At 50.2% G+C, this 14,530-nt stretch overlaps 4 protein-coding genes across 4 annotated transcripts; all 4 read right to left on the bottom strand.

Moving 5' to 3' along the window:
* Positions 1-1,002: 1,002 nt before the first annotated feature.
* Positions 1,003-1,899, bottom strand: PFICI_01460 (14-3-3 protein; the record flags this gene model as incomplete). The annotated part of the gene is made up of 3 exons (XM_007830041.1): positions 1,003-1,356; positions 1,435-1,522; positions 1,595-1,899. 3 exons carry the CDS (start codon positions 1,897-1,899, stop codon positions 1,003-1,005), a joined length of 747 nt encoding a protein of 248 aa, XP_007828232.1.
* Positions 1,900-6,187: 4,288 nt separating this feature from the next.
* PFICI_01459 (uncharacterized protein) lies at positions 6,188-7,423 on the bottom strand (the record flags this gene model as incomplete). The annotated part of the gene is made up of 1 exon (XM_007830040.1): positions 6,188-7,423. One exon carries the CDS (start codon positions 7,421-7,423, stop codon positions 6,188-6,190), a length of 1,236 nt encoding a protein of 411 aa, XP_007828231.1.
* A 764-nt stretch (positions 7,424-8,187) lies between these two features.
* PFICI_01458 (uncharacterized protein) lies at positions 8,188-8,735 on the bottom strand (the record flags this gene model as incomplete). The annotated part of the gene is made up of 2 exons (XM_007830039.1): positions 8,188-8,326; positions 8,386-8,735. The coding sequence occupies 2 exons, from the start codon at positions 8,733-8,735 to the stop codon at positions 8,188-8,190; spliced, it is 489 nt and encodes a 162-aa protein (XP_007828230.1).
* Positions 8,736-11,963: 3,228 nt separating this feature from the next.
* PFICI_01457 (uncharacterized protein) lies at positions 11,964-13,469 on the bottom strand (the record flags this gene model as incomplete). Its single annotated transcript, XM_007830038.1, has 1 exon — positions 11,964-13,469. The coding sequence occupies one exon, from the start codon at positions 13,467-13,469 to the stop codon at positions 11,964-11,966; it is 1,506 nt and encodes a 501-aa protein (XP_007828229.1).
* Between the last annotated feature and the right edge of the window lie 1,061 nt (positions 13,470-14,530).

Genomic DNA, 14,530 nt, shown 5'->3' with positions numbered 1-14,530 from the left:
ACACGGTAGATGGTGGGAAGTTAAAGAGCAGAAGACAAGACTGCGGCTGATTATGAAGGTTCCTTTGCGCTACGACTTACATATGGGTATCAATGCTGTTATTCACTTGTGGTTTCGAGGAGTCTTTTCAAGACTTTCATGTGGTTCAGTTTTGTGAAATTTTTGTAACACAAAGTATAGCGAGTCAATACTTAGCAATCACGAGCTGTGCCTCTTCAATAAGATGGCAACAATCAAAATCAGTTTGTTTAGTGAGTAAGTTTTTTTTCTTTTATTCTCTGGGCGTGGAAGCCGTGGCCTGTGCATCTGCAGAGCGACGATACAAGTAATCGCACGTTCTATGGAGGTAGCCGCTGGGCGCGTCTTGCTAAAACCATTCCACCAAATGAGTCCGGATAGCAACGGCCATTGAGTTTTGCCAACCACCAGCTCTGTCGTACGCGAGGACGCCGCCGCAAGATGTCCAGTCCAGGTGTGTGTGTGTGTGTGTGGTGCGGGTTGGGGTTGTCAAACAAAAAACAAACATTTGGGGGGATCGTGAGACCAAGACACAAAACAAGAACTGAGGAAACATTGAGGGAAAAAGAAATCCATATTGACGATCGAGAAAACTCTCGGGCCATCACAATTTTTTTTCTGAGGAGCCCTTTTAGGCTAGCCAGATTGCGAGGCCATGGGAGAACACGAGAACCTTTTGTCGTGACAGAGAGCTACCGCCAAGCAAAGGGCACACACTTTTTTTGTTTTGTTTTTTTGCGTAAACGTCGCGTTGGCTGCTGCTCCCCGCCGGAAGAAATGGCCATTGAGAAAATGGCCTGCGGTCTTCCGTCCCCCCTGTCAACAAAGCCAACTCCATTATGCCATCCTTGACCGATCCCACAAGTTGCAAAACCATATCTGCCGGGTATCGACGCGAGTCCTGACCTCAAAATAAGTCGCGTAAGAATGTGTCAGCAGGCCAGAGATAGCGGGAGAAGGCACATCGAGAGTGGTGAGAGTCGCTTAGGACTCAGGGGCAGCGGCGGGAGCCTCCTCGGCCTTCTTCTCCTCCTCAGCGGGCTTCTCCTCCTCCTTGGGGGCCTCAGCGGCGGCACCCTCGCCCTCGGCGTTGTCGGACGAGGTCCAGAGGGTAAGGTTGTCACGCAGGAGCTGCATGATCAGAGTGCTGTCACGGTAAGACTCCTCAGAGAGAGAGTCGAGCTCAGCAATGGCATCATCAAAGGCCTGCTTGGCGAGGTGGCAAGCACGGTCGGGCGAGTTGAGAATCTCGTAGTAGAAGACGGAGAAGTTCAATGCAAGACCGAGGCGGATGGGGTGAGTGGGGGTGAGCTCAGTCTGAGCGACGTCGGTGGCGCTCTAAATAAGGGGGAAGCAATCCAAAATTAGTCACACGGTTTTATGATTTCAGATACTTCATCTTTGAGGACGCTTTACCTTGTAGGCCTCGTGGGCAGCAGTGGCAGCGGTCTTGCGCTTCTCACCGGAGGCGAACTCGGCAAGGTAACGGTGGTAGTCACCCTTCCTGATAAGTGGAAAGAAAACAAGTAAGCCGTCTGCAGTAAATGGGAGTGGGGGTGAACATGAAGTAGCTTACATCTTGTGGTAGAAGACCTTGGACTCGCCAGACTGGGCCTTGGGGATGAGGCTCTCGTCCAAGACGTCAAGGACATCCTGGCAAACCTTCTCGAGCTCAAGCTCAATCTTGTTGCGGTAATCCCGGATGGTGGAGACGTGCTTATCCGAGCCCTTGGACTCCTCCTTCTGCTCAATGGAGGAGATGATGCGCCACGAGGCACGTCTTGTGCCGACGACGTTCTTGTAGGCGACCGAGAGGAGGTTGCGCTCATCCACGGTCAGCTCGCCGTCCAGGTGGGCGACCTCCTTCATGTAGGTGACCATCTCATCGTAACGCTCGGCCTGCTCGCAGAGGCGGGCGAGGAAAGTCTTGCTGTAAAAAGGGTCAGAATCATGGCTCACGCGGGTTTTCTGCTTGGTTCATCGTGGGTAGGTAGTCAAACCTTTCGCGCTAGAATAGGAGATCATGTTAGCATTTGCAGAGAGTGAGCAGAGTGCACAAAATTCATGTAGGACGTGAAGTCGCAAGAACACATTGAATAAGCGGCGCTGGCGCCAGATCCAGAGCGGCTCAGAGTAGAGTGCAGGCAAGGGGAGGAGGGCAGGAAAGGGGATGCCGGGCGGCGAAGCGAGGCAGCTATCTTGGGGGGGAGACAAGGAGAGGGAGAGGGAGTGCAGCAGAACGTACCTCAGTAGCCATCTTGATATGATGTTTATTGGTAGTGAAGAGAAAGAGAGAGGAGTGTAGAGTTGGGATTGGGGGTCGTCAAAGAAGGGACGAAGAAGATGGACTGTGGTGGAGGGTGAGTGATGAGGAGGATATTATTTACTTGATGTTGTTGATGGGTCGGGATTGGGATAGTCTTGGGAGGTCGTTCAAGTTCACACGAGGAGGAAACAAGCGTCGGGTCGGGTTGGCGGGCCCAGCAGAAGCCACAATGGCAAGGCCCAAAGAAGTGATGAGTGCACAGGCATTATTATTTTTTTGCTTTGGGTTCTTTTTTGGGCGAAGAGGGGAGGGGGGGGTTCCAACACTGGTACAATTTGGGGGGGTGTGGGCGAGGGGAGGGGTGGTTCAATGTCCAAGGCAAGCTCAGGTCAAGAATCCAGTCTCGTCTCTCTCCTTCACACACTTCTCCATTGATGGCTCGGATCTGTACTGCATGCACAAAGTACACTAACTACCTACGTACTGCATACCCTTCTCACTGCGTGCCCTCATCGTCCGATTGTGTGAAAAAACCACCCTTTAGGCGCTTGGTTGTCTGTACCTTATCCTTCACCAAGAGACCAGAGGAAGAGAAAGAAAACCTTTGAGCTGTGTCCCCCAAAAGGCCGAAGCCCAGCTGGCTTGTCTGTCTTTGCCCACTCGCACTTCGCCGCTGCCAAATAGAGGGGCAAAGGGGGTTTCCCTTTCCGCAGCTGATACTAGGTAATTACAAAAATGGGGCAGCCACTTCAAAGCATTTCCCATTTGCACGTCAAGCCATTGATGATGATAGACCGGCAGTCGTATCCAGAGGTACGTTAGCCACCCGTAGAAGGCATGGAAAAGCCATTCCCTCGTGTGACTGACTTCTTCTCGTGCAATATTCTTACAATAACAAATCTCTGCGCTTCTCGTTCATCTGGAGATCATGGGGAAAATGTTGAACCTCACCTAATCGTTCGCCCGGCTTGAAATAAAATACACCCTCTCAAATCCTCCGCCCGGTTTCCCCCCTTGTCCAAAATCTCAAGATCACATGGCCTCGCCGATATTTCTTTCTCAAATACTGAAACCTAGTGACTTTTACCTTGGGTAATAAGTCGACATGAAGCCGTGGTTCCAGTTGATGCCTCTGCTATAGTAAAGGGCATTTCAGGTACGTGCTCCATTCTTTGCCGCCGATTGCTCATCTTTCAGTGCCACATTCCAAAAGGCTTGAACAGCTATGTACCGTACTTTCTAGGTCATGTAGATGCTGGATACATCATGTACCCCCTACTACCCGATCTTACCTACATATCTACAGAACAAGGCATGGACACAATGGGGACCCAGAAATGCCAGATCATTGTCCCCTCAACTTGTTTCCCTACGAGCTTCTGAAGGCTTCCATGGAAGATTAGCACCCAGGCCGCCCGGGAGCTCCCCGCAGCTGGGCTTTAATCAGCCTGCTTATTAGTGCTTCCTAGGCAATAATACCAACGCGCGTTGTGGGGACCTGATGTACCAAAAAAGCCAAGCCAAGCCCGCTCACCGTCCCCAAGCAAGCGGACTCGGTATTGAATGATGAAGGCTCATATTTGATCTCGAGGCTGCTGCCGATTACCATACCTACTGTGAGAGGTGGTGCCCAGCAAAGAACGGATCATCCTCCTATTCCGACCCTTGGGACCCAGTGCAGGCACAGGGCAAGGACAGGACAGGACAAACCCGGCACCCCCCTTTCCTGGTGTCTCTCCCTACCAGCCAAATCGCGAGATTTGCGTTTTCCAGGGTCCATTAGTTCCAGGCGAGTCTTTGGAACAATGCCGCAAGCACAAGTCAAAGGGTATCGTGGTCTGGTGCTTTAGCTTGGGGGGATGACCCCAGCTGGCGATCTACCAGACCAGAAATCATTGAGAGATCAACACAATGCTTGTTAAACCAAGAAACTTTCTCTGATATACTAATTTTTGAACTACCTCGTGTCATCTGGCGGTTTGAGTTGAAGCAAACAATATGAAAAAAAAAAAAAAAAAAAAAGAAGAAGAAGAAGAAAAAGGAGGGCTGCGTCCCTGTTCTTTGCGTCATGATGAAAAAGGCGGGCCGTTGCCATTGCAAATATGCCCAGCACCGATACTTGCAGTACCCAACAAAGCATCACTCCGTACCAGCATTATTCATACATTTAGTAAACGTCCCTGCCGTTGCCTATCTGCACAGCCAGCTGCCAGCTGCGAATTTACCACACGTGCCCCAAAGCAGTAAACAAGCACTTTTGGTTTTCTCTCTTCAAAACTTGGATAGCCTTTTTCCCTCTTGTCCTACCACCTACCCCTCATTTGACACACCACACCCCCCAGCCTTATCGCGTGGCATCGACTGGGCCTTAAAAAAAAAGACGTGGGTGGTGTTCTCTGTGTGTGTCTTGCGCGCGTGTCCGCCCCGAGTAGGTACATGGGCGGCTGTGCTGGCGGCCCTCTCTCCCAGTCACGTCTTTGGGTAGCATGCCAGAACGTAAAGGTTATTGGCTGGGGCTTTTACCCTTTTTCTCCTTGTGTGTGCGAACAAGAGAAATCCGAACCAGTGCAGCTATCAAGTGACCCCTTGAAAAAAGCAACTAGCTTATCAGATCAACCAGCGTATGTAGGGACTGGTACGTATTCCTTAGAAAATTCCGCCTCGTTTGAGGTGGGAAAGGCAACCTTGGGAATTCGGCATGTGACATCGGGCTCGGATTATATTCGACACGTCTCTGAGTCGTCGTACACGTGGATACCCACTAGGTTATACAAGTGCCTACCTAACCAGTTACTAGGATACGACGGCATCAAAGAAACTGAAGGCAACATTAAAAGATGGCTCCTCCAAGTCAAGAACTAAAGATATGCGCACACTCGGGAAGTAGACGGCCGTCCCGTATGACCAATGATAGCCTCCATCAGGCTGTATACGGATACCCACACTACCCAAGTGACCAGCCACAAGTGGCGTATCATATTACCCTTATACATTGAGGGTCGCGGTGCTCAACACTAGTACATCTCTCTCTTCCGACTTACTACAAGAGCTTTCTTCGCACAACCATACGTCGTACTTCTCAAGCACGTATTTTGTGCTTCTTGACGACTAATGTATCTGATTCTTTCAAATATTGATGAAGTAACAAGATATCCCACAACTTTTCCGCTCATTCCTTTCATAAACTTTGTTTGCATTGTATAGGATGTTCTTGGAAGTTGGGTACGTATGCTTGGGAGTGTTGCAGAGAAGTCACATGTTAATCCTTTGTAAATGACAGTATGCATTCCACAGTCCTCGAATATGATCATTCAAACCATTGGCATCTTCACCGGGTCTGTTGGATCTCTCTATTGCCTCATGTCAGTATTGCTTTTAATCCTCAATCTCATAACCATAATACAAAACACCCATCCATGATCATACGAAGCGCATAAGTGAAACTGCTTAAACGTAATTTGAAACTGCACACTATTGTATGGCAAGTGGTGAAAGATGCTTTGAGGAAAGCCATGATACGAGGGGTAAATATGCCAAGTGGGAGATTCGAGTCTATCAAACAAAATACGAGCCAGGAGCGCTTACGGCCGTGGTGCCCCCAACATTTGATCAACGGCGATCCGCTGATATAGGCAGGCATTCACGTACAATGGCATATAGTATGAGTAGTAGACCTCATGGGAAGCGAGGCTTTCATCATGATATCTCATCAAGTTTCATAAGGAATTATTGAAGATATAAACATTAGCCAGGTACTATTCCAAGGAGTGCCCCTATAGATACTTGAGTGCTTGCCGCAGCCTGGCTCCATTGTAACCCCGAAACTCAGGAAACGCCGATGCTGAAAGTTTCTCAACACATATAATGACCAGAGGACTGAACACCAACTCCACAAGATAAGTACTACAATTCCGTTTGCTTTCCGTCAGGATACCTGCCGCGACCCCAGTCGAAAGGGTCTCCTCCCGGCACACACAAGCCCAAGCGCCAAAAATAGTCTCGATGTGCAAAGAAAAGCTGCCAGAGCTTGAATCTTGTTGGAAAACCCCATCGCTTCTCTGCACGCATCTCTCCATCTTCTTCCTTCAGAGCAAGAAGTTCGTCCCGAGCAATTCTCGAGAGCTCAGTCTCACCCTCGGATCCCGCAGCACACTCTGGGTCATAATCGCCTACACAAGGCCAGATATCCTCAGGTACAGGAGCCAAGTCGGGTTTGGAGATGAAAATCTCGCCAGCATGCGATCTGTAGCCCCAGTCATGGAGCGGTAGAAGGGGTACGGGATCGTCGACATGGGTGAGCCGTCGGTATGTCCAATCCTCCGGTTCTGTTGCATTGTCTTTGAGTTCGAAGACGGTGTCCAGATATCGCACAAAGCCACCGTTACCCACCCTGGGCTCTCCAAATGTGGTCACCGTGATATTATGCCACCCCAGAATCACCTTCATTTCCAGAGCAGCCAACGCAGCTACAGCGCCTCCTAGACTGTGCCCGATGAGGTAAATGGGGTAGTTGGGATATTGAGCGACCAGCGGCTTGAGAGTAGGCAAAACAGCTTCCCGCGCGACAGTCCAGGATGACAAGAAACCCATGTGCACAGTACAATTATGACACCTGTGCTCAGGCTCTTTTGGGGGGCTGTCGCCTCCGTCTTCCGGGGATGGGTATGGAACGTATTCCTGTGGAATCGTACTCAGATCCACCACGGTGTTCGTGATGCTGTAGGTTCCTCGAAAGGCAACAATGATGGCACCCTGCTTGTCATTTCCATACAGCTCCGTGTTCTGTTTGGACCCTAGCTTTGCGCCATGGTCGACCGCTATATAGCCGCAGCTATCGCTCATCAAGACCCCCGTGTTCCAAGTTGTAACCAGCTGTAACGTTGGGAAGTCCTTGCAGCGTGAGGCGCACTCAAAAGGTCTAGAGAGGCCGGTGGTTCCAACACAATAGGCTATATCGACAAGTCGTGATAAGCGTTCGAGGGCGGTGAAGAAGTGGTTGGATATACTCTTGTGGTGCGGGCGACTATCCTGCGCGTCGAGAGGTTGTTGAGGCCACGAGGGCGACGGTGAAGCCAGGATCAGACCTGCCTGGCAGACCACCAGAAGGATCGTCAGAAGCGTCGAGAATGTCGACACCATGTTTTTGGTTGTTGTTCAGCGTACGCTTGCAAGTTACAGTTGCGATGATGTCAGTATCGTGGTACAGCTCGCTAGGTGACTGCGAATCATAGTGAGTCCTTGTGAGGTTTGGAGGATTGAGGGAATAGCAGAGGTTATGTTCGTTGGGCAGTATTAGGTCTCGTAGTTGCGATTGTCGGAGTACAGCACAGAGCAGCCGATTGAAGCGCTCATGATGGCCTGTCACTGCCACAAAAGAGCAGTCGTGTGATCGAATGGTTGGGAAGTGGAAAGGAAGGACCATTCCTAGTCCAGTGCCAAAACGTTTATGGGAACAAGCTTGTTTTGGGGCTAGCATCACCTGAAAGCCCCCAAATGCTGGGGAAGCTCACGGGGGGCTTGGCGCCAACGCGGGGTGCCGTAATGCGCTACTGGATCAGGCATAGTGATAAACGTCACACATTTGGGTTTCCTACAGCCACCAACCAAAACTCTTTGTATGTGGGATATAATGATTATCAACATACTGTCTCTGGGAGATTTTCCGAGTATCACACTTGAAAAAATTGAATGTTGGAATTCAATAACTACTTTTTATTTCATTCTCGTCAACTCTTGTTGACCAGCGAAAGGTACTCGCAGCGTTTATAATGATGCTGCAAACAGAAAGCTCGTGGCTACTCATTATGAGCCATCTGTCTGGATACCAATTATACAATTACTAGGCTTGAAACATCCTATTATCTCGACACCACTCCCGAACAACCACAGCAAAATGAAGAAAATTAGCTGCTGATGGGGTTGATGGCCGAGAACTCCTCAGTTGTTGTTACATTAGTCGTACACGTCTGGCCTCCGTAGGCGCTTGTGCAAGTCAGGTTAAACTGAGCATTGCCAGAAGCCTCGTACTTTGCCCCCGAGTCACTAAATCAAACATGTCAGAAATAAGTCAGGGAGACACGGCAATGTAGGGGTAAAACTACCTATCGGGACAAGCCTTCTCAATCATTGTCAATCCTACGATCCCAGTGGTCTGGTAGATGAATTGAACGTTTTCGTCGTCGCAATAGTACCGAGCAGTACCGCCATTGGGACTTGTGGATACCGAAGTCGAGTTCTGCTCGCAACTGGTGTCGATGCCGGTGCCAGCGTCTGTGAAGTGGAACGAGATGGAGTCATATGTGCCGTTTGTTTGCTCGCTAAAGGTTGTGAAGCTCTTGATGGTGAATTCAGAGGGCAGTGTGCAGGCAGAGGCAGCGAGCTCGACGGGAGCGACAAACGCCGAAGAGGCGATCTCGGCCAGGAGGCCAACGACGAGGGTAGAGTAGCGCATATTTGGTGATGTGATGTTCCGACAATGGTGAGGCTACCTTTTGCTTGGGCAGACGAGGGAGGTGATGGTCGTTGTAGTTGTGATTGATAAGAAAGAGAGAAAAGAAGAATGACGAGTAAGGGCAAGAGTGGTGTTTTGCAGAAAAGGGAAGATACCTGCTATATCTAGGCAGTGGATGGATGATCTCAGGACCCTCCGTTCCGTGCACGTTTATAAACCACAAGAAAAGACGGGGACAGCACTGCCAGGCACAAAATCCTACATTACAATTTACGCGTCCTTTCCCGCCCACTCGACTTCATTTTTTCCGGGTCCTACATGAGAGCTGGGCCGCCAGCCGGGCGTCCATTCGCCATAGCAGACAAGCAGCGTTCTCTAGACGCATTAGTTTCTCGATCTTCCCCTGCCAAGAACGACTGAATCCGGCATTTCCATGGCCTGGCAAAGTTGGTAGTACGGCACCACGTACCTGCAAAAAGCCACAAAATGCAGGTCATGGATGCAGATCGCTGACGCAGTCGTCCGAGCCGTCGTCCGAAAGGGGTCATCGAGCCAGCCCGAAGTGCTCCGTCATGGCCTATCGGCACAACCCACTTCAGATCTCACCCAAACCAGACCGTCTGTCCATCTGGATCGGCGAGCTTTAAGATTGAACGGTCCATAAAAATGCAGCCGAAACACAGGTTGACCCCGGCCTATACTCGATTATAGCCCACAATACCCGTCCCGCGTCCTTGCTTTGATAGGCCATGGTGGACTGTTTCAAGTTTCAAGTCAAAAAGATAGCAGGGGGGCTGGTACGGCTGGGAGGCAGCTCGATGGCTGCGCAAGAATAGTATTCATGCAAATGCTTTGCTTGCTTTTAGCTGCGGTGCGGCCTGTCAGTAGTAGAGAAGCGGTAACACATTGTCCTTGGCAGTGTTATACTATGAACGTGTCAACGTGTTGAGAGATGCTGCAGGTACTAATAGCAAATGCAATGTTCTTATTGTGGATGCCGAAAGGTCTCGACCCTGCCGGCCCACGAGCATGACAAGCTCGTCAGGAAAAGATTTGTGCTTTGGCATAGCCTTGTATCACCAGGTTGGCTTCACAGGAGCGTTGCCAACTTGTGCTCCATCCGTGTTGAGCCAACCAAACGATACGATACAGGGTTGACGACGCCAGAAGGGATTGCATTGTGACTGATCAAACACTGCCACGGACCTCCGGTAGTCACGATTGAAGTACAGTTGGCTGTTCTGCCAGCGACTCGGTGCACTACGCAAACATGTAGATACTATACAATTGTGCCCCTTTGATGATTTTTTGCTTACGAATCACATTAATGCACAACGCCTCGTGTATAGGAAGCATACGAAGTGGTCCAGAGAAATCGTCATGGCGGATAGATGACGCTAAGGCATCAAGATTTTAGACCTAACTGCCGCCGTTTGAACAGTATGAGTCGAAAACATGTAGGATAAGTATTTGCTGGTTAATGACCTCAGATTCGTGGTATATGCAGGTGCTTCTGAAACCAGCCATGTTCGTGTACAGAAACAAAAAACAGATTATAATCTACATTAGATTGTAGGATATTGAATACCTTAGATACCACAATATTTCGATAGTCATATCAAGATTCTTTATCAAATGGATCTTGAAATCGACAGCCGAGCTGGGGACATGTATTCATGTTTCGTACGGAGCTCGTGCAGCTGGCGCCGGCCCGGAAGCAATTCGAGAACTGGTAGAATGATGAAGCCACAAAGAAAGCCACAATAAGTCTAGCCACAAAACTTAGCGCAAATCTCTCTCTGCCTCTGCCGGCTGATATTCGGACCACCAACAGTCGCACCCACTCACCCACCTGCTGCGAAAACTCCATCGTGAACTTTTTTTCGGACTTGAGTTCTTCTCTCCTCAGCCCGCGAAATACTAACGACACCACCACCTAACAGCACCATCATCAATCAGACAAGATGGCCAAGGAAGCTCCCGCCAAGTCCGGTATGTGGAATTCATTTTCTTACGATGTCTGCGCTCCATCGATCGAGCTCGCAACAAAAATCCGTCAATTTCTCAACCTCGTTGCGCATTTTGCTAACATCACCCACCCACAGGCCTGTCCGTTGGTCTCAACCGCGGCCACGTAAGATGATTCCCTTCCATTGCATTTCTCCGTCGCCACCCGTCGGAACGGATCCGCATCAGCGAGATATCGACACGAAGACGAAGAACGAAAAGAAGCCCAACATCACAAAACTGCAAGAGGAGGGATATGAACAAAAAGTCTTCTCACCGTCTCATCTCGTGGAGAATCTCTGCTGCTTGCTTTCACTACTTGACAAAGCACACTATGCAGATGATGGACGCTGGCTGACATTGGATTTTTTCTGGAATATAGAAGACCACCTCCCGTGTCGTCAAGCCCAGAATCTCCCGCACCAAGGTACGTCTTGACCATTATCATTGTGCGGCCACCACAATTGTGGTCGTGGAAGTGATGTCTCGAGAATTTAAATTCCAAGATATTCTAACATTAAACTATTTCAGGGTCACCTGAGCAAGCGCACCTCTTTCGTCCGTGACGTCGTCAAGGAGGTCGCCGGTCTTGCCCCCTACGAGCGCCGCTGCATCGAGTTGCTCCGCAACTCCAAGGACAAGCGTGCCCGTAAGCTCGCCAAGAAGAGGGTATGTTCTACAGTTATCTAGCAGCAAATTCTGCATCTCTTATATACTAACACCAATTCCAGCTCGGTACCTTCGGCCGTGCCAAGGCCAAGATTGACTCTCTCCAGGGTGTCATTGCTGAGTCCCGCCGTGCCGGTCACTAAATGGTTTCGTCCTACTATGGGCTTGATTGATGATTAGGTGAAATGGGAAAAAGTTAAAATACTCTCACGGCATGGCATGGTCTCGGCGTTCTTTTACGACAACTGGATTTCAGAGCTTCGGTCATGATGGATGGTATGCAGAACAGGGCAGACAAAAAAAAGGATACTGCTAGTTTCAATCATTCGATCAATACCACAAGAACAGGAGCAACAACCAAGCTCCTCATGACATGTCGCACTTGTTTCTCCTCCTATTGCATGTGACTTGAATGGCTTTTATGAAGTAATAAATTGTTTTCATGCGCTTATGGTGAAACATCTATCATGATCTATAATTGTGCCACAAACCCGACGTATCGACCGGAACACCGATGCAATGCAATTAAGTAAAATAATGTCTTTGGTCAGTTTATTTCTTGCCCAGCTTGAGCCACTTGGGCACACCCTTCTTACCATCTCCGTTGCCATCCTTTCGCTGCGGCACTGGCTTTGCTGTGGTTGGGGCGGCGACCTCGTCTTCCTCCTCACCCTGGGGCACCTCTGGCACGACAACCTCGACGGCCTTTTTCTGTTGCTCAGCCTTCAAGAACGGTCCGTTCCGCACATTGGCGGTCGCTGAGCCGTCCCACACCAAGTTGAGTAAGGTGTTTTGTCTGAAGCCATAGCCTTTTACCAGCTGGGCAGAGGGTCCGTCCTCGTCTTTTATCGTAACGACTGGCCGGCCAGGTACGACCAGGTGGAACTGGGCATCCTTGTGCGCCATGACGTCTCGTATGGCCTTGTACAGCGTGTGGCCAGTCCACTCTGGTGTGATCTTCCATTGACCCAGAGTTTGGTCAGGGAAACGCACGCGGACGTCAACGGACTTTACGGCGGCAATCTTAGCCTGCTCAGCTGCAGCCTTTTCCTCAAGTTCTCGATCCGACAGTAATCGCTTGTTCATACCGGCCGTTTTGAGACGTTGTTGGTGCAGTTGTGCATGTACGATACCTGGTACATAAACCTCATCAGACTCGGTAGTATGTGCTGCTGCCGGCGTAGAATTCGTTGGAGCGGAGAAGATAGCTGTCGGCGCCAAGGGATCAGACGCTGTGTCAACTTCCATGGGCTCTGGTACAGATGGCTCTGCGGTTATGGCTGGTGCCTGTGCCGTAGCATCTTCATGAGCTGGAGTCACAGCTTCCGGCACGATTTGTGGCACTTCTGAAGCCGCTTCTTGAGCGTTGTTGCGCGTAACCTGGGTCTCCGCTTCCAGTGCCGTGGCCTTTGCTGCCTCTCTCTCTTGCTGAACGCTGGCTTCCTCCTCGAAATACTGGGAGATATCGTTGGTTGCATCGACAAATGTTCTTTCGGATGTCTGAAAGGATAACCGTATAAGTACGTTGCCCTTATTGTAACCCAGCTGGCTCATGGTCTTCTGAAAGTCGACGAAACTTGTCAGGCTCCGACTTTCTATCTGTAGGGCTGGCGATTCATAGTACAATTGGCCACTTCCACTGCTGACGCCGGTCTGAGGAATACCTCTAGCGGTGATATTCACCCTTCCGGCGCAGACGGTGCTCTCAAAATGCCTAAGGACCTTCCACACAGTCGTGTCACTGGGTAGTCTGGCCGTAGCCCTCGGTGCACCGAAAGCTCTGGCCTCGGGTTCAGGTAGCTGAAGGGCAATGTTCAATGCTCCAGGCGTCTTGGACTTGGTGATGAGCTCGAGCTTGGCGCCAGCGATCAGGCCAGCATTGCGAAAGGTATTGGAAAGATCGAGCTCTTTCTCCTTGTGTTTGAGCAAGTACTTGTCTGGCGAAAGGTTGAACTTCTTGCAGGCTTGCTCCAGCACATCGGTCAGATACGTCGAGGGTGTGACCTTGATGGAGGCCTGGCGCATGTCGACCGACACGACCTTGACTGTGGTCGCCATCTTGGTTGAAAGCTACCGGGCTCGTTTGTTCCCGTATCGGATAGTGCTTGTTGTATTTGATGGGGTGGAAAGATCAAAACTTCCTCGAGGTGAGGTACACCAAATGATCTCACAATGGTGGGGTCGGTCTTGTGTGTTGGATTACCGGCACAACGAAGGCAGAAGAACGCTAACGAATATGATGGGATGTAAGTGTAATCAAAAACAGTGAAAGCTCCTCGGCGTAGTCTGGCTGTTGGGATGTGACGGCAGGAAAACTAGGAATGCGATCAGAGATGCCAGATTGTTCCACGGATTACGTTATGCCAGTCAACAGCACCAAGTGAAGGGAGGTCCTTTTGTTCCAAAGCAGGCAACTATCAAGATGATGTATGTCCGTCCAGTGTGTGTAGCAGCAGTATCAGTTGTAGAGGGGCAAGTACGCTAAAAGAGGCTATCGGGCAGTCGGCTCCAGCTATAATGTGTGGCCCGAGCACGACCCCGGCGACTTGTGATCCCTGTTACTCCGACCAAATGGCCAGCCAGCACGGAGGAGCTGGAGCTTGCCATGGGGTCGAGCTGCCGCGCCATAGCGTGTTTGCCTTGCCATACTTGCCTGGTGCTTGTCGTAGCACGCGAGGCGCTGGAACACCTACCTAGGTCGAGAGCGTAGAGCAACGACCAGCCTTCAGCCTGACTGACTGCCAACTGACATTGCTGCTTCATCACCATTGACGACTCAACACCACCACCACCACAACAGCTCCTGCACGAAACGACCCATTCCTTTTTCATCTTGTACTTTCGATCACGGAACTTTTGATATACACACAACAGACGATAGAAAATCGGTGGCTCTTGATTGAGCTGCTACTCCCTTCAACACAGCACATCACTCTCTCCAGAGTCTCACAATGGTAAGCCCATTCAGCGTTGGCTCAAGGAATAGTAAACAACAGCTAGCTAACACCTACTTTAGTCATCGCCCTTCAGCATAAGTTCGTTCATTCCTACTATCCCCTGGTTAAAACCTTAGGAACTTTCGCCCGAGAAGAAGAAGAAGAAGCAAAGAAAGCTGACCA

The sequence above is a fragment of the Pestalotiopsis fici genome, assembly GCF_000516985.1.
Source record: "Pestalotiopsis fici W106-1 unplaced genomic scaffold PFICI_Scf_1, whole genome shotgun sequence".
In the NCBI taxonomy this organism is placed as follows: Eukaryota; Fungi; Ascomycota; class Sordariomycetes; order Amphisphaeriales; family Sporocadaceae; genus Pestalotiopsis; species Pestalotiopsis fici.
The sequence above is the reverse complement of the archived record's forward strand: the minus strand, read 5'-3'. Positions and strand labels throughout refer to the sequence as shown.